Raw genomic sequence first — 23,556 nt, forward strand, 5'->3', positions numbered from 1 at the left:
CACGTATTTGGCAAAATAATAAAACGCAAAACCCGATCCACGCACTGAAAGGGGTCCCATGTTTACACATGGGACCCCTTTCCCCGACTGCTGGGACCCCCCGTGACTCCTGTCAAAGAGGGTCCCTTGAGCCAATCAGGGAGCACCACGTCGTGGCACTCTCCTGATTGGCTGTGCGCGTCTGAGCTGTCAGGCGGCGCACTCGAGATACAATGTAGCACATAGGTGCTCCATTGTATCCAATGGTGGGAACTTTGCGTCAGCGGTTGAGGTTACACGCGGTCAACCGCTGACCGCAAAGTTCCCACCATTGAATATAATGGAGCGGCATAGTATAAAAGTGTCCCCCGGCTGTGGCATTATCTCTCTGACTAGTGGAGCCCGGTGCTGGTGTAAAAAATACGGGGGACCCCTACGTCTTTTGTCCCCCGTATTTTTTGCACCAGGACCGGACGCAGAGCCCGGTGCTGGTTGTTAAAATACGGGGGATCCCCTGTCAATATTTTCCCCATATTTTTACAACCAGGCCCGGCTCAAAGAGCCCGAGGCTGGTTATGCTTAGGAGGGGGGACCCCACGCATTTTTTTCCAGGGTTTTTAACCCATTCCCACCCCATCCCACTAAAAAACATGCTCTGATCTCTCCATATTATTTTAGTCAGTAAAAAAAAAAAAATATTCTTTTAAAAAATATATTAAATAATACTTGTGGCTCCTAATAGACAAACCAAGTAGATAATCCCTTCTAATATAAATAGATATGCTATTAGCAACAAAAAAACATGTTTTTAAAATTTTTTATTAGATCCCGCCAGCAAAATGAGGCGGATTGAAATTGATGAAATGAGTGTCGAAAAGCACTGTTGTTGAATCGACATTCTTCAATTGAATATACTTTTATCGAAAAGCCGCATTTTTACCATTGCAGACATGTCGAATTTGACAACTGTCGAATTGCAAAAAGTCGAATCTGAAACTGCCGTTTTTTTGTCGAAAAGTACTGTATTGCATTGTTGAATCATTTTTTTGTGTCGAAAATGCCCCGTTTTTCGACATTTGCGGCAATTCGACCGCAATTGCATATGGCTCTTAATGTCAAGGGGCTCAACATACCTGAGAAACGGTCCATCCTATTACGTGAACTCCGGATTGAACGTGATGATGTTGCATTCATCCAGGAGACACACTTTAAATTTCAGACCTCCCCAAAATTAGACAACTACTTTTATCCCTAGGTTTATTGCAGCGACAATCCCCAGGGTAAATCCATCGGAGTAGCGATCTTCTTCTCCCATAGCCTCCCTCTCTCAAACATCTTGCACTCAGTTCTTGCAGAAGGCAGATGTCAGGTCCTCAAATGCCAAATTTTTTATCAATACTACACTTTTGTTAATATATATTCTCCGAACCAGGGTCAGAGACAATTCCTATCTAGAATGTTGCACTTAATAGAACCTCTTCAGGAAGTTTGTCTGGTGACAGGGGGCGACTCTAATTGGTCACTGGACCCTACCATTGACTGTCTACTTCTCCACGCCAACTGACTCGCGACCATAGGAAAATACGCCGGCTCCTCCATGAGTTCCAACTAATGGACTTATGGAGGATCCACCACGCGACTGCGAAGGACTACACTTTCTCCCCCCCCCCCCCATAATATGTACTCTAGAGTAGACTACTTTCTCTTAGACCATAGGTTTCTGCTATTTTTTCCCTCTTGTAAGATAGGACCGATAACCTGGTCAGACCATGCACCGGCATATGCTTCAATTAACTTATCCCCATCGACACGTTCACCCTGGACTTGGAGGTTTAACTCTTCATATGCTCAGCAACCCACGCCTCACATCAGAGATTATCTCCGCTATCGCAGAATATATTGAACATAATGATAAGCCTGATGTTGGAGCGTTGGCCATCTGGGAGGCACACAAATGTGTCATCAGGGGTAAATGCATACAGCTGGGCACACAGATAAAGAGAGAAAAAAAAAAGCCAAGAGGCAACTTCTCCTTGATCGTATTGCAACCTTGGAAATTCAACACCGGTCCACACTATGGGGGTCATTCCGAGTTGTTCGCTCGCAAGCGGATTTTAGCAGATTTGCTCATGCTAAGCCGCCGCCTACTGGGAGTGAATCTTAGCATCTTAAAATTGCGAACGATGTATTCGCAATATTGCGATTACACACCTCGTAGCAGTTTCTGAGTAGCTCCAGACTTACTCGGCTTCTGCGATCAGTTCAGTGCTTGTCGTTCCTGGTTTGACGTCACAAACACACCCAGCGTTCGCCCAGACACTCCCCCGTTTCTCCGGCCACTCCTGTGTTTTTTCCGGAAACGGTAGCGTTTTTTCCCACACGCCCATAAAACGGCCTGTTTCCGCCCAGTAACACCCATTTCCTGTCAATCACATTACGATCGCCAGAACGATGAAAATGCAGTGAGTAAAATTCCTAAGTGCATAGCAAATTTACTTGGCGCAGTCGCAGTGCGGACATTGCGCATGCGCATTAAGCGGAAAATCGCTGCGATGCGAAGATTTTTACCGAGCGAACAACTCGGAATGACCCCCTATATTCCCAAGTTCTGCTCAACCTAACCAAGGCCTGACAGACACTGAACAAACTCCTTAGTGATACTACCAAAAGAGACTTGGGTAAATACTGACATAAATTCTTTTTTTGGGGGCAATAAGCCGGGCTCCATGCTTGCATGAGCACTGGGGGCACAGAGACTTCAATCTTATGTCCACTCGGTCCGGGATCCCCATGGTAACCTGGTTCACACGCTCCCACTGATAGCGGAATCAACAATATTACGCTTCCCTTTATAACTTACATGCGGGCCAATCCCCTTCAGAAGTCTTTGACTTGAAGACTCTGCTTTACAACTACCTACACAAGATTGACTTTCCGTCATTTTCGGAGGCGGACCTTGATTCACTCGAGTCACCGCTCACGATTGAGGAGCTTGAGGCGGCTCTGCCATCATCCCCATTGGGCAAAAGACCTGGTCCGGATGGTTTCCCAGTGTGTTATTATAAAGCGTTTAAATCTTCCCTATTACCCCTATTTCTAAAGGCTTGCAATACGGTATCCCATGATACAGGCTTTCCCAAACATACTTTGGAAGCTCATATCTCTGTAATACCTAAAGAGGGCAAAGATCCCACACATTGCTCAAGTTACAGGCCTATTTCTTTACTGAATTGTGATGTTAAACTGTATGCCAAATTGCTTGCTATTCGGCTGAACCCTCTCCTGTCTGATGTGGTTCATGGAGACCAGGTGAGGTTCATCCCAGGCGGAGAAGCAAAGGACAATACATCCAAAATCATAGATCTTATACATTTTGCTCGGTCTGGGTCGGCCCCCGTGGTTCTCCTGTCAACCGACGCGGAGAAGGCCTACGACAGAGTGGACTGGCACTTTATGGAAGGCCTCCTCAACCATTTGGGCCTGGGCCCTGTTTGTCTCCAATGCATCATGGCCCTCTATAGATCCCCTTCAGCCATAGTCCGAGTGAATGGTACCCTCTCCAGTCCTTATGAGATTAGAAATGGTACGAGATAGGGTTGCCCCCTTTCCCCACTCATATTTGTGCTCTGTATGGAGGCATTAGCCAAAACTAGGGTAGGGTATCATGAATACAAACTCGCATTGTATGCAGATGATCTCTTAGCTACGATATCTGAAACAGTAGTCTCTTTACCAGCCCTGACGGTGGAATTTACTAGGTTTCACACCTTATCTAATTTCAAAACCAATTATAACAAATCGATTGCCTTGAATATTAGCACCCCACAACGAGTGATTGAGGGCCTCAGTGACTTGTTCCCATTTCTATGGCACCCGTCTCATTTTACATACTTAGGGGTTATTATATCCCGGGACCATTCAGATTTATATAGACTTAATCTATTTCCATTACTGCACAAATTTAAGACTGATTTTAATGAATGGTCGACCCTTACAAGCCCTTTCTACTGGGTGGTGCCCGACCCCCTTTGAGACCTTCTGTCTCAATGAGCCCCCTCAAAGGCACTTGATATCCCAGTTGTATCGACAATGCTTAAAATATCTCTCGCTCCCGACCCCTTCTTTCTAGACGGGGTGGCACAGAGAACTCCAAAGGGAGCTTACTGAGGACCAGTGGTCTTGAATATATGCCTATACGTTTGCCAGCTCCCCTTCTATTCAGGTTTCAGAAACCCAGTACAAAATTATGTCTAGATGGTACCGCTGCCCTGAGTGCATTCACCAGATGCTCCCAACTGTGCCTGCCCTCTGTTGGCGCTGTGAACAGGCGGTAGTTACCCCTATCCACATATGGTGGCATTGTCATAAGCTGACTGGCTTCTGGCAACAGGTACAAACGATCAGTCGCCAAATCACTGGATATCCAGTCCCTGCAACCCCAAAATTTTGGCTTCTTGGTTTGGTGGGCATTCCTCTATCCCAATACAAAAGCTCTTTGCTATGACATCTGATGAATGCGGCTAGGGCCACCATACCATGCTACTGGAGGACCACTACGAAGCCTCCTATCACTCGCTGGCTCCAAAGAGTTGACTTTTACATGGCTATGGAGGAACTCACTTCACCCCCTCAACTGAATGTCTCTAGATTTATTGCTACCTGGTCAGAATGGCTTGACTTTAAATAATCTCAGGTTTATAAAATCTATATGACAACAGTCCCTCCTACGGCATCTTAAAACCATGATGGCAAATTTCCAGTCTTCCTTTTCCCTCTTTCTTCCCCTCTTTCCTCTATTTACTTTTTGTTCTTCATACTTTATTTTTCACATATTCGTAAGTTTGACTTCCTTTACAATATTCTGGAGATTTTATACTGTTTTTCTGGGATGAACCGTCAGTTATGACTTTGTGCGCTACATTGTATTCTTTGTTTGTTATAATCTCTTACCCACAAAGTGTTTACTGGTTTCTATGCATCTCTGTGATATTGTATGTCTTTTTGTATGTCCTTTTATTGACGGTCAATAAAAATTAAGATTGTTAAAAAAAAAATCCTAATAATTTGGATATATTACATTTATTTCAATGTATGAAGATATAGTTTAAAAAAATATAAAATATACAATTCATTTAACAAACTGGACTTATGAAGTTTTGCACTAGAGGTAAGTTTCACAGCACATTCTTCCTGTATTAGTAGAAAGGAGTCTTACATCACTGCTCCATATATGGATGGTGTCACATAGACCTATGAAACGCTAGTGCTCTTTCAGCCATGGAAACAGGCTCATATAAAATATCACAAGCATTTTAAATTACTGCTGAAAAAGTTGTGTGCGTGAGACACGGACTGCCAAAAGAGGATAGATTTGAGTAGAACAGCGTTTTACATGAGCAGTTCTTGCAATTAATACCGCAGGCTGTATTTAGGGTTTTCCAGTACTTAAGTTACTTGTGAAACTTTCAAATTCATTATCGTTTATATAGTGTTCTTGTGGCTTTTGTACCTGCAGAATTTTAAACTCTGCAAAAAGCATCATGTGATACCACACTGACACTCACTCTGTGGCCTCCTAACCCTTCCTCCAACAAAGATGCTGACCTGTCACATGAAGCCTGTTACACAGTTGGAAGTGCAACTGCCTAGGAATAGGATAGGCACACTAATCTTCTGAAATTATCTGTACTGTTGTGAAGGTTTCAATAATCTGATTGTTTAGTATGTAGTACTATGCATGTCCACTTCTAAACAGAGAAGATTAAGATTGATACATACCTCCTAGCAAGTGTACTGTATAATTAGATTATCTTTAAAATTAATGGAGTGTAAACTGTATCACTGTATCTTTTGTTACATACTGTCTATTTTTATTTCCTATGTAGTCCTTTTATGTGACTTGTATCTTGGGCTTTGCATAAATGTATCTGGTATTCGTTGCTTTCAATAAGCAGTAATTAAAAAAGAACTGTATACTGTTTTTGAACATGGTTATTCTTCATTCTCGTCCGTTTCAAACATATGATGTCATCAAAAAGAGACACAACCACAATTTGCCACGTATTTCTTTAATTATCATATTTACACTTATTATTGTATCAATTTTTGTACTGAATGCTACATATTTATTTAGGTACCCTCACTGTTATTCAGCATGATCAATTTATGACAATTTACAGAAGACATTTCCTATTTTTAGCTTGAACGTTATAAAGGAGGTTAGATTTTAGAGATAGAAAATTGGTAAACGCATTTGCCAGTTTGCGATGTCCATACAGGCCGCCTTTTACTTTATGTTATTTATCAGAAACTAGAACATATGTACATTAACCATTCCTCTATGGAGTATGAATACTAGGAAAATAATTGTACTCTACAGATTGTTACTGGCAACAGCAGGACACCTAAAAGCCTTAAACACTATAACAGGTCATAAAAGGGTTAAAAAAAAAATATCAAATCACATAATTGATTTCCAAAGCAGTTTCTGTTCACCAGTATTTAACTGACACATGTGATGATACCATATTCACTTCTAAAGTACTTATTCTATAAGAGTGGGCAGATTAAACTGCTTGAACATATTATTAGTAGGAAATAATGGAATAAAGTAAAATTAAATATAGCCACACTTCCTTCCAAAAGAAATCGGATCGAGTGTTAAATAAAGTAAATAACACTATATATATTGTAATCACTCAGAAGAGATATGAAACAGCAGAAAGCTTTCCTCTTTTAGATTTGGCAGCGGAGAGAAGTTGAAAAAAAGAGGATACTATATCGTATGCAAACCATTAATATCAAAAAAAGAATTTGACTTCAGTGGCCTTGAAAGATTCCCTAAAGGAATCCTAAAGGGCCTTCATTTGCAGATTTCAATTAGCCTTTATTTCTATGCAATTATACATTAAAATGATGTATTGTGCTGACTATCATGATCTCTCTTAATATGCATGAACATCAAACAAAGTAAAAAACAATAGTATTCAATACATTTCAGAATGCTTCAGAAAGTAGAATAAAAGAGAGTTCAAAATGGTTACCAGGAACATAGGAGTTACACGAGATATCTGAAAGGGAAGTTTAAGGTTATGTCAGCTCCCAGTGGGAGTAAATCCAATCATGCAGGCTGCAGGATTACCATGAAACCCCTGGCTTGTTCATATTAGCAAAATTTTCCATTCAGACATTTTTTTTATTTTTATTTTACCTCCATACCTTATTCTGTATCTGTGTTCCATCCGGACTTATCCTGAATGACCCTACATCAATTGTCTTACTCGGGCTCACTTTCTTAATTTCATGCTGCAGCTCATCTACCAATGCCCTGCAGGCTACAGAGGAAGAACCAAAAAAAAAGAGAGAAATATGCTATAAGTGCTTCAAAAGAAAGTGAATTTTATGTCTTATTTCAAATACTCAACACAGGAAGGAGTTTTATTAAGTAATTTTATACCAGAGCAGGAATGATGTGAAATAATATACATCGTCTGTACAGCACTGAGAAAGAGAAAATAAACAGAAAATTGCTTGAAGTTGGGCGGTGACAAATCTCTGTGTAAGTCTATAGCACATGCTGACAACACTGACGCATATCTGCTTGCAGATTGAATGTTGTCACCTGTTTCCTTATGTTTTGCTTTTCTCCAACAGTCCAAAAAAGATATATAGGTAGGCTACTCAGCTTTGAACTAAACTGGCGCTAGTGTTTGTGTATCCATTTGTGTACCTGGGGTAGGGAAATTACTCTAAATTCCTCCTGATCAAGGACTAATGGGAACGAATAACATTGCCCATACAGTATTTAGTAACATAACAGCACTATCAATTATTTCATATATTAACATTTACTTATACAGAACCAGCATATTCCATTGTGCAGCTGGAAATAAAACAGTAGTAAAAACCAGACTGGGTAATAACAGGCAGACAAAGAGGTAAGAGGGCTCTGCTCACAAAATAAAAAGCATTAATAACAAAGCTGATTACATAAAGAAAGCTTTATAAGAAATGCTTAAATCGGGCATTAGCATTCTCATTGCACAGTGCTTCTTCTTTATACACCAGCTTAGAACACAGTAAGGCATCTCTATAATAATCAAAGATGACATTTCCTGAGATCGACATGCGTGGTAACAACGCACTCCCCGCCATTGCTTCCCACTATGGGTGAGGGAAAACAAAGGGACCATAGAAAAGTGCGGCAGCAGCGGGTGTAAGGTGGTAGTGGTGGACGGTCCCCTCACCAGGAACCAAAATAATAGTACTATTAGTACTACTAACTACCTCTTCATAAAAGCACATCAGCCCACCACCTAATTGTGTCGCCGCATACTGCAGTTTCCTTCACCTTCTTTCATACCCCATCTCTCCCACTCTTACTTCCTGTTCTAAGTTCCCATATCATCTGGTTGTCTCTCCCTTCCCTTTAGTATGTAAGCACCTATGTGCAGGGCCATCTACCTTCCTGTCACACCAGCTACACTCTCCACTTCCTCCTTGGGCTCTCTGCCCTTGTCTTTCATTGCTCTAAACCAGTTAGTTGCACCCTAGCCTAAGTTTACAGGTTATTCCTCCTGCAAACCTTTTTTTACCAGTAGCTGTATTGAGAATTGCAGTGTTTTTTATTGTATACTGAATTGTACTGTCTACTATAAATAAAGCTTATTAATATTAATAATAATATTACTGTTATAAAGAGTTATATCTGAAACTGTACTTGTGAGTTTAAAACATAATTTACAAAATGGAATCAACTCAGCTACCAATAGTCATTGCTCCACTACTTTTTCACAGGTACCCATACCACTAGAGGAAGAGAAGGCGCAAAACGTATAGTATAAATTGGTGCAATTTTTACTGTGTTTCCAGATATATTTCCATATGTTTCCATGGATATAGGTACATATTAATACAGATTCATGCACAGAGCTATAAATACTAATCCATGGAAAAGGCAACTACTTGTAACACTGAAAGAGAAACATACGGAAATGTCCATTATATTGGGCATAAAAAGGGGAAATGTAGCTCTGTAGCATTACTTCCCATTGATACTTGTGATTGAGGCTGGGGGAGAGAACAGAGACCACTGAGAAATCCCAGGAGATTTGTACTGACCTTTCTGGCTGTCTATGAGAAAGGCCATCTCACACTATACTATTTTCCAGTTCTGCTCCAGTAATCTCTATATAATAACTGTCATGTGGCGACACCTTTATGTAACGTGCATGTTCTTGTTACTAGTTACTAAAAAAAACAAACTACTCACCAACAGTTGCAATATCTAAGTTACAGCATTTGTAGACGAGTGCTGAAGGGTTGTGAGCACACATAGATCTACGACTGAATAAAAAATTGGATAGATATTTGTTTTGTGAGCTACATTTGTGAATCGAAGCATCAATGAAATAAGTGACAAATTGTTACATAGTTATTAAGGTTAAAAAGCAACAAGAAACTGCAAAGTTCAACCTCTGTTCAATTACCTATGTTGTTGCTCTAGGGAAATGCTTCTCAACCCTGGCCCTCAGAGCCCTCTAACAGTTCTGGTTTTCTACGGTTTCTGTCTGATAGGTGAATTAAATAGCAACTAATTCAGTCTAAAAGAAGATCCACATGGATTACTATTTAACCAGTGGCACAGTTACGATATCTGGAAAACGGGATGCAGGTAAAGTACCGGCTGTCGGGATTCCGGCATTCAGGAGACCAACGCTGAAATACAGACAACTGGTGAAATACTGCCGTCCGAAATCCAGACAACCGCATGTTATTCCCACTCGGTTGGTGGGTCCACCCCACCAACCAAGTGGGAATATAACCGGTGGCGAGCAAAGTTAGCCACCCAGGGCCGGCGCATCCATTAGGCAGCTTTAGGCAGCTGCCTATGGGCGGCACCACTTAAAAGGCGGCGCCGCTGAGTGGAACGAAAAAATTAAGGCTATGACAGCCAGGCTGGGTGCTGCACTCGCCGGGAGGAATGTGAGGCGCCCGCTCCATGCTCACACAGCGACGGATCTGCGGGGCGTGGGCTAGAGTGGAGCCGTATGTCAGGGTCCTGTCCCTGCCTCCCCGTCCTGCCTCGCTCACTACACCTCTTCCTTCCCCCGACCCGGTGACAGGAGAAGATCCTCCTGTCTGTGTCTGGATCATATGCCGCAGTAAGGAGAAACCGAGGAGGAGGCCATGACCGGCGCCTTCAGCCAGGCAGCAAGGGCTTCCCCAACGACCACCAGTCATGCTATTCTGTGGGCATCTTTGATGTACAGTAAGTGGCGCTAAGACAGCAGGGATATATAGAGCCTTTGCAGTTGTCATTAAAAGTACAGGTACGTTCAGTTAAACTATTTGATGGCAATAGTGAATACTGCTGCTATTGACTAAAACTATTTTGTTGTATGTAATTTAAGCCCAGGGATAAATAGAAGCAAACTCTTGCCAACTAACTAATTTTTCAGATCAAAACATCAATTAACCTTAAGTTGGGTATACACTTGCACAAATTGGCTGTTTCGTGCACTGTGGCCCTCATTCCGAGTTGTTCGCTCGTTGCCGATTTTCGCAACGGAGCGATTAAGGCAAAAATGCGCATGCGCATGGTTCGCAGTGCGCATGCGGGTAGTAATTTTACTAAGAACTTAGTAGATTTACTCACGGCAGAACAAAGTTTTTTCATTGTTGAAGTGATCGTAGTGTGATTGACAGGAAGTGGGTGTTTCTGGGCGGAAACTGGCCGTTTTCTGGGAGTGTGCGGAAAAGCACAGGCGTGTCAGGCAAAAACGCGGGAGTGTCTGGAGAAACGGGGGAGTGGTTGGTCGGACGCTGGGCGTGTGTGTGACGTCAAACCAGGAACGACACGGCCTGAACTGATCACTATTTCTGAGTAGGTCTCGAGCTACTCAGAAACTACTAAGAAATTTCTATTCGCTATATTGCGAATACTTCGTTCGCTATTTTACTAAGCTAAGATTCACTCCCAGAGGGCGGCGGCTTAGCGTGTGCAATGCTGCTAAAAGCAGCTAGCGAGTGAACAACTCGGAATGAGGGCCAGTGTACGGTGGCCTTGCTTCCCCAACCACCAGCTGATTTGCCCCATCTCCCAACTAGGTGCATCGCACCTCAGCTGTCACCTTGTCATTCATGTGGCTGGCAGGAGGTTCTGCAGCAGCTGAACCTCCCTCTCTAGTGTCTGAGAGGTGTCAGTTGCCTGTAGATGTCCACAATAACGTCAAGTAATGTGTGAATCAATCTATCTATTTATCTATCTATCTATCTATCATGCTGTATAGTCCGTGCCATCTGGGGCTTGGGGGAACTGGTCCAAATTATTATATATAAACCTCTCTAGAATGATCAATTCCAAACATTCTTCTGTACTTATGGGCGGCACTCCATGGATTTCAAATAGGTATAACACATTGGTTGGATACGCGTTACCGCTGCTGTGGATCCCGTCGGTCAGCATACCGACCGCGGGATCCTGGCAGTGGAATGGCAGGGGGGGAGGGCCAAGCGCAATGAGCCACAGGTTCTATTCCCACTCTATGGATGTCGTGCTCACCCACAAGCGGGAATAGTCCCTACTAGTCAGCATGTCTACTGTCAGGATTTAGAGGAGGTCACATAACTACAACCCATACATATACGTAGTGATAACTTTTCAACATTTCAGATGTTTTAATATTGCATTTTACGACAAAAGATGCTATATTAAAGATGCAATAGTAAAGCATCTGAAACGTTGTATGTTATTTATGTGTATGTGCATACTTTTTTGAAATCCGTGGAATGCCGCCCATTAGTACAGGAGTATACAGTATCTAACAATGTCTCCCAAATCATAACCCCTAACCCTAATACCTTAACCCAAACTGATAAACCAACCCTAATATCCTATCCCTAATACCCTAACCCTATCCCCCAAACTAACCCTAATACCCAAACCGCTAAAATAACCTTATCCCTAATATCCTAACCCAATCCAGTAAACCAGTGGTTCCCAACTGTTTTGAATCATAGCTCCCTAGGGTATCAGAATTTTTTCATGGCACCCTTAGGCCAAAGTTTCTTATTGAGAAATTTTTTAAAAATAAAACATTTGGTAAATTGTGTTTATATGTCATCCTTAGGTTCAGTAATGTGGTGTGGGGACAGGATTCACTTCTGTTTGTCAACATATTTTATGATTGGCAGCCACCAGCACTGGTTTTGCCTATTACACTGACCATAAATAATTAGAATTTGTCCTGGACCACCAACCCAGGGAACTACTACAAGTGTCCCAAAGCACCCCAGGGAGCCATGGCAAACAGTTTTAGAACCACTGCAGTAAACTAACTCTAACCTATCCCGAATACTGTAGTCCCTAACCGTAAAGGACAGACTGGATAGGCCATATGGCTCTTATCTGCTGTCAAATTCTATTTCAGGAAAATATTCTTTGCTGTCGAATTTATTAGACGTCGCCTCTGCACATTTTCACCTAAACCGGTGACTATTGGGGGGGGGGGGGGGCGAGTGTGTTGAAGATTTGCCTAGGATGCTGAGAAACCTTGCACCGGCCCTGTAGCCACCGGGCCCAAAGCGTGGCAGGGGGACTTACTGCCTCCCTGCTGGGATTCCGACAGATGGGATGTTGCTATCGGTATACTGACAGCCGGCATCCTGTATGCCAGTATTACATACCGATCCCCTGGAAAACATGCTCTGTTACTGCAGAGTAAAGCAAACAAAAAAATCCTATGAAACCAAATCAAAGTAAAGTAAGCAAGAGGGGCAGGTCAACAATATGCAATATGGAGACAGTTGGTAAGGGAAGGTCAATCTACAGGCATCTGCAGCAAATAAACACCTTCGAAGCAAATTTCCCTGTAACTAATTTAAAGGGATTTTCAGGTCAAACTGAGTATTTACAATACCTGAACATGTATCATTTCAAAGTTATAGGTAAAGGATACTTAACTGTGTAACTAGACTCACATGATTGTCATAGGTACGAAGCAACTGGTAAAAAATACCCCGGACATTTATGTCTAGTATTTTATCATTAAGAGTTCAATAAAAACATCCAAGCCAGTCTGAAATGCTGTTTGTCTCAGGCTTTGATTTTTGCATTGCACATTAGTGACGGGGGTGTGGTAAAAAAGATCTAAATGCATTAGGTCTTCACTCATTAGGTTGGCCCCAGAGGCGTCGGAACTGGGGGGGCAAGGGGGCAGATCGCCCCCCCCCAAACATAGAGAGGCGCCGATGGTGTACAGGAAGAGCGATGTGCGGTCAGGTGAAAGACCGCACATTACATCCTCCGCTCCATGCAGTCAATGCCCCAAGCCCGGCGCTAACCCCTCAGCAAGGTCTGCAAAGCAGGGAGGCGCCGGGTCGGAGATGCGCTCTCCCCGCTCTGCGACCTTGCTGATATGTGCTGCCGGCTGCCTCTGACAGGCAGCAGCGGCGCCGGCAGCATGAAAAGCAGCTCCCCCCTCCTTACTGAGTGAGCCGCACAGTCTCCGTCTCTGCTCCAGCCCCAGGCGCACTGCAGCGAGCTGTCTGGCCACTGCCTGTTCCGCTGTCAGTGCTCCACGTCAGGTGGTATGGTTATGAAAGCCACCTGAAGCGGAGCACTGACAGCTGAAACGGCAGTGGCCCGCCGATCATAGCTCCAAGCACTGGAGGCTGCTGCGGGTGACATCCGGGACTTAGCCGTGCTCATACAAACAGGCATACACACGGCCAGCCAGAGATATAAGTGGTATGGGATTTGAAGTTTGTTTTACTGCTCAGAGCAGTAAAATATAAACTACAAATCCCATGATGCATTTCTCCCCTTACAACGGACTGCACATGGACTATCCCTGGAGGCTTCTCAGTAAGGACGCTACCCATCCAGCCCAGGGAGCCAGATATGGGGACTACTGCCTGAACCCTCAAAACGCCGGCAAAGTGAGTAACCACAGGTGGCTATTAGGAGAACACCAGCTGGAATATCCTTCAATCCCCTTTGCTTTATTGGCTCCTCCCCATTCCTGTGCCTTGGACAACATTAAACATATTGGTTTAAATCTAAATTCAAGTAGACTAAAGTATGCTGCCCCTCCACTTACCCTAACCCTTTCCTCCCACAGCCTAACCCTAACTATCCCCCCACAGACTAACCTTAACTGCCCCCTACACAGCCTAACCCTAACCATCCCTCCACAGCCTAACCCTAACTGCCCCCCCTCCGCATCCTAACCTTAACTATCCTGCCCCCCCAGTTTAACCCTGAACGCCCCCCCTGCCCCCCACCACAGCCTGACCCTGACCATCCCGCTCCTAATAAAGCAATTTTTATAGACCCCTTCCCTCACTCTCCCTGTAAGTCCACACTCAGTGCCCCTGTCCTCACTCTCCCTGTAACTCCCCCCTAAGTGCCCCTGCCTTCACCCTCCCTTTAACACCCCATCAGGGTCCATGCCCTCACCCTTCCTGTAACTCTCCGTCAGCGTCCTTGACCTCACCCTCCATGTAACTTCCCGTCAGCGTCCCTGCCCTCACCTGCATGTAGCTCCCTCCTCAGTGCCCCTGCCCTCACCCTCCATGTAGCTTCTACCTCCCCCCTTAGCATCCCTACTCTCACCCTCCCTGTAACCCCCACTCAGGGTCCCAGCCCTTACCCTCCCTGTAACTCCCCTGTCAGCGCCAGTGCCCTCACCCTCCCTCTAACTCCACCCTCAGGGCCCCTGCCCTCACCCTCCCTGCACTCCCCCCCCCCCCCCCGTGCCCCTTCCCTCAACCTCCCTGTAACTCCCCCCTCAGTGTTCCTCACACTCCTTCTAACTCCCTGTCAGCATCCATGCCCTCCCCCTCCCTGTAACTCCCATGGCCACTAATATCAGTCACCTCGACGCCAGCACTGCACTGGTCACTGCTAGTGCTTGATCTACTCTCCATGCTACATGGGGCACGTGGAGGGAAACTAGAAGTACATGGGAGAGCTGAAGTGCTAATTTTGCTGTTCTGTGTTCAGATAGTCGCCACCTCCAGGGGTATATTTGCTGTGCAAGTGTGCGATAGCATACTGCGATTGTGTACGTCGAGCTACTCAAATCCACTTTGTGCAGTCTGTGCGCAGCCCAGGACTTACTCCTCCAGTGCGATTACATCAGGCTGATCGGGGCCAGATCTTGGGGGGGATGGGACAAACCTTTGGCGCTACCTGTCAATGATTAGTGGTTTGCAATAGAACACAATTTTTCACAATTGATATAAATTTAAATGTGCATAATTAAGCAACAGAGTATAGATATGGAGGCAGTGGAGTGTATTTAAATGACAGATTTTTTATTTAGTAAGTATTTGAAATTTTTTTGACAATAAAAGATTTGCACCTGAGTGCTTATTTGCGTTCTGTATATTGCTAGCAATCAATGAGATTAATAAAGGTAACAAAGAGAAATTAAAAATAACGGCTAAATTCTACTAAATTTAAAACAAGGAAAAATAAATGAAAATAGAAAAAATATAAAAAAGAAAAAATATATAAAAAATATAAAAATAAAAATAAAAATAGGAGTGAGAATAAAGGAGACCGGTCCCTTTGTATTTGCGGTGATTTTTGATGTGTCCCGGCAAAGGCGGTTGTTGCCGCAAAGGGGTCCGGTTTAAATGTGTTCCTGATGATCCGTGAATGCAGTTTTCAGTCACAGTGGTTTGGTTCTTAGGTGTTTGAAAAAAGGTGTTTGAAAAGAAGTTCGCTTACGTGTCTTCACCCTATTCAGGGCTGGGGAGTCCGTACGTGTCTGATGTTGCTGCAGGTGTCTTGTCTCCGTAGTCGCGGGGTGTTACAGGCGCCTGTAACTCCGGTTCCTTTGATGTTGTCTCGCCGGCGTCTTCCAGGGAATCGGGATCTCCGGGTTTCGGGTAGACAGAGAGGGGGGGCGTGGTCCAACGCGTTTCACTCGGCCAATGGTGCCGTGCTTCGTCAGGGACAGTTAGGATGATGTGTGTCTCAGGCTTTCTTAAGTATTATTAAGTCTGCTGTGATTGGTTCATGATCGGGGCCAGAGCTGACATCACCCTGAAAATGCTTGGACACGCCTGCGTTTTTCCAAACATTCCCAGTAAACGGTCAGTTACCACCCACAAACGGCTTCCTCCTGTCAATGACCTTGTGAACGCCCGTGCGAACTGATTTTTTGCACCATCCCTTCGCTGACCAGCGATGGCCTTTGTTGCTGTCCGATGCGCGTGCGCATTGCGGTGCATGCGCAGTTAGAACCTAATCGCCTGCTGTGCAAAAACGTACAGCAGCGATCAGATCTGACCCCCTATGGGGTATATTCAATAAGAGTCGGGTCCATTCCATTTTGCAGTTGTCTGATTTACCTGACAACCCCTATTCAAAGAGCGGCCAAATCCGACTGTCGGATTTGGCCGCTCCCAGTGTCTTGTCCTGCAGCTGCCGGGTGCGCTGACAGCAGTGGCGGTGGGAGCTGTCAGCGGCACCGGGAAGGGGGGGGGGGGGGGGGGAGAGAGCTGTCAGCGGCTGCCGTGATAGAGAAATCTGCGGCGGTGGGGGCAGCAGCAGGAGAGCAGCGGAGGAGAGGAGATCGAGAGAAGGAGACGGGGCGAGCAGCGGCTGCATCAGCGGAGGCTCACGGCGGCATCCACCTGGCTCCAGCAAGCAGGACCTCGCTTGCTGGAGCTGGGTGGACGCTGACTCTGGGTTCCTGCTCTCCCCGCTGCAGCGCTGCTCCGACCTTCTCCTGCTCTCAGATCCCTCATCTCAATCCGACTTTTTTTAAAGTCGGATTGAGATTGTCGGAAACGGGGCTAAAACCTGTCGGGTTTGGCCCCGCTTCCGACAATGCACGCTGATCGGCAGCTGAAGCCACCAATCAGCATGCATTTTGACAGCATTTCGACAAGTCAGGTTTCCCGATTTGTCGGAATAAACGGGGCCCTAATGAATAGGTCGGAACACCGACTGTCGGAAGCTGCAGTCTTTCCGACAAGACGGCAGCTTCCGACAATTATTGAATATACCCCTTAGTGTGGATCTAGCCTTCTCAATGTATTTCATGTGGATCTGGCCTTTAGCGATTCAGCAATTTAGGGGCGCCAAAAAGAGATTATATCTTGCCCCCCCCAACCTAAAAACGTTCTGATGCCCCTGGTTGGCCCCATATGGTAGAAAGGCAAAACATTGACATGGACAAAGGTCGACATATGAAAGATTGACACTGGAAAAGATTGACATGGACAAAAGGTTGACGTGACAATAGTCGACTCAAAACTGGTCGACACCTTTTTATGCATTTTTGGTGTTAGTGTGGATAGTTTTTTCATCTGGGACCACCATTTGTTGAAACATATCTCCTCGCGGGCTGGTTTCGCTCATCACACTTCTGACGCGGTGTCTCGCTCTGTTCAGAAGGTTACCAAAGGTTATGATTTGTGATGTGGATAGTCAAAGATGGAAAAAGTCCAAAAACATGAACCCCCCCCCCAAAAAAAAACATGTCGACCATTGTCATATCGACCATATGAACCTGTCAACCTTTTCTGGCATCTCCCTTTCATATGTTGACTTTTTGTCGATGTCGACCTTTTGTCAGTCGACCATATAGGGTTGACCTAATGACTGTCGACCCATAGTCCGGACCCTGAGCGACTGTTCACTATCCATATATTTTTTCAGCCTGAAGTTTCACCTGTGTATGATTAGTGGGCTGAGACTGGGGCTGGTAAAGACCGCCACATGCTCAGTTGGGAATGGGAGCTCAGCATATTTTTAAGTGTTGTAACTAAAAACCAAAAGTAATTTGCTTCTGCTACTGTTCCCATTTTACAGGCTCTAATTCTCTTGAATAATTATCACCTGCCATGGGCGTTTTAAGAGAGGAGGTGACCCGAGTGCAGCCTCCGTCGCAGGCCCCCTCCTCTCTGGCAGCAAGTAGACTCTGGCATACTGCCAGAGTCTAATCCGCATGCGCAGGACTCTTGGAACATGGCACATGTTTAGGTCGACCTCACTTATGTCGACAGTCATTAGGTCGACCACTATTGGTCAACATACATTAAGTCAACGTGGTCTTTAGGTCGACACGGCAAAATAGTGGTCGACCTAATGACTGTCGACAAAATGATCCACACCCTTTATTTTGATGTGGTCTTGCTAGAAAGAGGAGAAAACACAGGAAATGGGAATAGGTTTACCAGTAGAAGGTGAGTAATGAATCCATAAGAGTATTTGACTGCAATGATGGATGGCCATTGACTATATAAACTGCATATGTTTAACACATGGCTATAAGTGAAAGCAGTTTTACATAACATGTAGGATGTTATGTATCACATTTTATTCTCTTTTGAAGGCATACTAAATCAATTGCAATTCTCAATCTACACTGTATTAAGGAAGAAAGCAACTTCCCAGCAAAGTACCTTAAGATACCAGAATGTATTGCAAATAAGATAATCTTTTATTTGCCTCAGGGCATAGCCTCCAGCAAAGTCTGCCTCGGAACAGCATAAATGATGCAGGCAGATCTCAGTTATACAGTCACAGTGATTAGAGGTTTTCATGGTAAAGAGTACAGCTGCATGCAATGTACAGCAGGATAAGACTGTCTCTGAACCGTACAGTGTTAATGCACAGCTGCTAACTCACCATCACAGAGCTTTAGTCATAGATCAAGCTCTGGCAATACAAGTCTTTCTTATTTATACTGGTACGGACTTCCGTCTTGGCCTTAAAAAGGTAAGATTCCTGTGGGAGGAGCGAGCAGAATCAGCTGGCCAGTCTGATAGTCATGTGGACTATTTATATATACAGTACCACTCAAAGATTTGGACACACCAAACTAATACTATGTGTCTCATGATCTTAAAGACATTTTGATATAAAGGCTTAAGTTCAAATACTTAAAATTAGTTTCTTAGATACATATAAATAGTTAAAGTTAATGCCTATGCTTAAAAAAAAAACATTTTTTTTCAAAAGTGTTTTTATTGCAAAGAGAACAATAAAGACAAACATTGATCAACACAGATGACCTTTGCTTTTTTTCTTTTTTGTATTATGTTGTTATACATAACAAGACCGGGTAGAAAGATTGTTGGGAGGGGCTGGGAAAGACCCGGCGGTCTTGGTGCACGTTGGCACCAACGACAAACTTAATGGTAGGTGGGATGTCCTTAAGAAAGATTATAGGGACCTAGGCCATAAACTAAAGGCAAGGACATCTAGGGTAATATTCTCTGAAATATTATCTGTGCCACACGCTAGTTCAGGGAGGCAGAGGGAGAATAGGGAGGTTAATGTGTGGCTTAAAGACTGGTGTAGGAAAGAGGGGTTTATGTTCCTGGAACACTGGGCGGACTTCTCAGTCAGGCGCAATCTTTTTTGTTGTAATGAATTGCACCTGAATGAGGAAGGGGCAGCGTGCTGGGGAAGAAGGATGGTTAGAAGGTTGAAGGTGACTTTAAACGAGGTGCCAGGGGGAGGGACAAGAAAGAATTAGTGGGACAACTATAGAGAGTAGAAAAAAAGGATGTATAAAGTATAATGGGGTGGAGAGGGGGGGAAGGAGAAAAATAGTCAGCGATGGTAAATTAAGGAAAACTCATCTTCCTAAGGAAACATCTACAACTAAACTTGCAGTCAAGGGAAGTAATAAGCTTAAGTGTATGCTTGCAAATGCACGAAGCCTAACAAGTAAAATGGGGGAATTATAAACGATTGCACTTAAGCACCAATATGATATCATAGGCATTACAGAGACATGGTGGGACGATTCTCACAACTGGGCAGCAAACATGGAGGGGTACACCCTCTTCAGGAGAGATAGGACTAATAAAAAAGGAGGAGGGGTTGTCTTTATGTTAAGCCATTCTAAAAACTGTATGTAAAGGAGTCATTTCCGAGGGTACTGGAGATGACGAGGAGTCATTATGGTTGAGATTTCGAGTGGGGGTGAAGATACAAAAAAGGTTTTAATAGGGACATGCTACAAACCACCAGATATTAGTGTGTCTGATGAATTACAACTCTTGCAGCAAATCAAAAAAGCAGCAGGAATCATTATCATAGGGGACTTTAATTACCCGGACATAAATTGGAACACCGAAACAGCAAATACAACTAGGGGAAACAGGGTCTTAAATATGCTAAAAGATCATTACTTGCCCCAGGTAATCGAGGAACCAACTAGACATAGGACTATACTGGACCTAGTAATAACTAATAATATGGAGATAATATCAAATACTAAAGTAGGGGAGACCCTGGGAAATAGTGATCATAATATGATCACATTCGATATCAGCTTCCAAAAACAATACTATAAGGGTCTAATTAAGACTTTAAACTTTAGAAAAGGCAATTTCAACTTGCTGAAACAAGCAATGAAGGACACAAATTGTGAAATTGTGTTTCATGGTAAGAATACGGCTGAAATGTGGGATGTTTTTACAACTGAGCTCAACAAGTACACTCATTTGTTCATTCCCAAGGTTAACAAAAACAGGAGTAGTAAATTCAAGCCAATGTGGCTTAATAAGGTGGTCAAGGAACAAAAGGATAAAAAGAGGAGAGCTTTCAAAGCATTTAAGTCTGATGGGAAGGCAGAATCTTTCCAATTCTACAGGGAATGTAACAAAAAATGCGGCCAAAATAGAAAATGAAAAACAAATAGCAAAGGAGACCAAAACAAACCCCCAAAAGTTCTTTAAGTACATAAACGGTAAAAGGCTAAAAAAGGAGAATATTGGACCACTAAAGGGCGAGCTGGATGTCTTGATTAATGACGATAGGTAAAAAGCAGATTTAATAAATTCTTTTCATCAGTATTCACGAGAGAGGACTGGTTGACGGGAGAAGTGCACAACATAAGCGTTAATAGTGACCCTTTGCTAAGAAAACAAGAAAGTGGTCCGAGAGATTAAGTAACATTAAGATAAATAAATCTCCTGGGCCGGATGGACTACACCCCAGGGTTCTAATGGAACTTAACTCAGAGCTATTGAGGCCCCTATATTTGATTTTCAGTGAGTCAATTACATCAGGAATGATACCAAAGGACTGGCGTACAGCAGAGGTAGTCCCAATATTTAAAAAGGGAATTAAAACTCATCCCGGCAACTACAGACCGGTAAGTTTGACATCAATAGTGGGGAAAATACTGGAAGGAATATTAATGGATAGTATACTAGAGTACTTAGATACCTCCAAGGTTATTAATAGGCACCAACATGGTTTTGTGAAGGACAGGTCATGCCAAACTAACTTAATAAGCTTCTACGAGAAAGTGAGCGATACTATTGATCAGGGTAAAGCAGTGTATGTGGTCTTTTTGGACTTTGCTAAGGCCTTTGACACATTGCCACATAAGAGACTAATTTTCAAATTGAGAGAGCTTTGGGTTAAAAATACTATTTGTACTTGGGTAAGTAATTGGCTGTATAACAGAAAACAGCGAGTGGTGATAAATGGGATGTTTTCTGAATGGGCCTCAGTGCTTGGTGGAATACCGCAGGGTTCAGTACTCGGGCCATTGCTGTTTAATATATTCATTAATGACCTAGGAGTGGGCCTAGACAGCACAGTGTCAATTATCGCAGATGACACTAAACTGTGTTGAGTAATTAATTCAGACAAGGATGTTGAGTCTCTGCGGAATGATTTATCCAGACTGGAGGTCTGGGCAGACAAATGGGGAATGAGGTTCAATATAGAAAAATGTAAAGTTATGCACTTTGGGACTAAGAATAATTGGGCAGCCTATAAATTAAATGGGGAAAATGTAGGGATAACCGTAGTTGAAAAGGATTTGGGTGTGCTCATCAATAATAGACTTAGTAGCAGTACGCAGTGTCAAAATGCAGCAACAAAAGCAAATAAGGTGTTAGCATGCATAAAACGGGGAATGGAGACAAGGGATGAGAGTGTAATCCTGTCACTGCGACCGCACCTGGAATATTGTGTACAGTTCTGGGCACCACACTATAAAAAAAGATATCTTGGAACTTGAAAGGGTTCAGAGGTGAGCCACCAAACTGGTTAAGGGGTTAGAGGCACTGAATTATGAGGAAAGACTAACAAGGTTAGATATGTTTACACTGGAAATGAGGAGGCTGAGAGGGGACATTATTAACATTTATAAATACATTAAGGGACAATACAAGGACTTATCAGACGATCTGTTTATAAAAAAAAAGCGCTACACAGGTCACCCCCTGAGGTTAGAAGAAAAAAAAATTCATACACAACGGAGGTAAGGGTTCTTCACAGTAAGAACAATAAAGATCTGGAATTCACTACCAGAGAAGGTAGTAATGGTGGACTCACTAAATAAGTTCAAAAATGGATTAGATAAATTCCTAACTGATAGAAATATCCAAGGCTACAGCACCTAAGTGATTTATAATTAATAATACAGGTTGAACTCGATGGACATCTTGTCTTTTTTCAACCTCACCAACTATGTACATAATCACAATAAAGAAAATCGAAACATCGATTATATGACTAAACTTTGAACATGACTAGATGGTATCTTGGATGAATGACGTATCAATAGTGAAGACATAAACATTGACATTCTTTAGATCCCTTTAGTCATATTTAACTATTCCAGACCTTAGATGGAGCGTATAAGAAAGCAAAATTTGAGAGTATCAGCAGTCTGTAAATTGATTTTAGACATAGGTTTAGGAACAATATTAATCTATTGACCTTGGATAGAAAGTCATAGCACAATAACTTTTAAGTTAAGGGTGTGAAACAAGAAATAAGCAGAAAAAGAAAGAAAGAGCAGAAAAAGAAAGAGAATCCATGCATGTCCACGACGTCCATCCCACCTCAAGTTAGGTGGATTGGCGGATCTTGTAAAAAATAACCTAGTCTCAGACCAAAGTGTCATACCAAAACACCTGTGTATTTGTTGTTTTAGGTCTGTGGGCAAAGTGTCTATATAACTTTCCCAGATGGAGTCTCTATGTGGAGAGAAGTTTCAGTCCATTCAAGTTCAAAAATTTGGAATAGTTTTTCCGTAAACATAGTAACTGATTGTGGTGTCCATTGCTGTAATATGCACTTTTAAGCTACAGAAGAGAGAAATAACAATATTTTTTTTACAACCCACTGAAATTCTAGGAGTATTCAGAAGGTAACCCAGTATTGCCCATTCTGGAGTTAGTGAAAGAAAATTTACTAGGTGATCTAATGCAAATTGTTCAAAGCAAGAGATACTCCCGCACCAGTAAGTACAGTTTAACAAAAAATGTTCTTGTTCCCTTAAATTCACAACTTAATTGTATAGCTTCCACATATTTTAATTTGGGAGTGCTACCCTCAGCTTGGAAGGACATAACATAAACACACAGAAAAAGAAGCCGTTTCCTGGGTGCACTGAGAACCTAACAATTACATATATTTTTTTTTTTAACTTGTGTAGTTTTTTATTGAAATTTTGCCAAAAAACCAAAGAAAACAACAACAACAACAACAACAACAAAAACAGAGAACATTGAAGCAAAACGGGGGGGGGGGGGGGAAGTACAGAAAAGAATCAGATACAATCTGTGTCACAGTGT

General features: G+C 43.1%; 1 protein-coding gene across 2 annotated transcripts in view; it reads right to left on the minus strand.

Annotated features, from left to right (window-relative positions):
* The window catches only part of CNPY1 (canopy FGF signaling regulator 1), a 352,139-nt gene that overhangs the window by 88,205 nt on the left and 240,378 nt on the right, over positions 1-23,556 (minus strand). For both annotated transcript variants that reach the window (XM_063921891.1, XM_063921892.1), the window contains exon 3: positions 7,198-7,313. In XM_063921891.1, coding sequence (XP_063777961.1) covers positions 7,198-7,313 — 116 coding nt within the window. The remainder of the gene's footprint in view (positions 1-7,197; positions 7,314-23,556) is intronic.

The sequence above is a fragment of the Pseudophryne corroboree genome, chromosome 5, assembly GCF_028390025.1.
Source record: "Pseudophryne corroboree isolate aPseCor3 chromosome 5, aPseCor3.hap2, whole genome shotgun sequence".
Classification (NCBI taxonomy): domain Eukaryota; kingdom Metazoa; phylum Chordata; class Amphibia; order Anura; family Myobatrachidae; genus Pseudophryne; species Pseudophryne corroboree.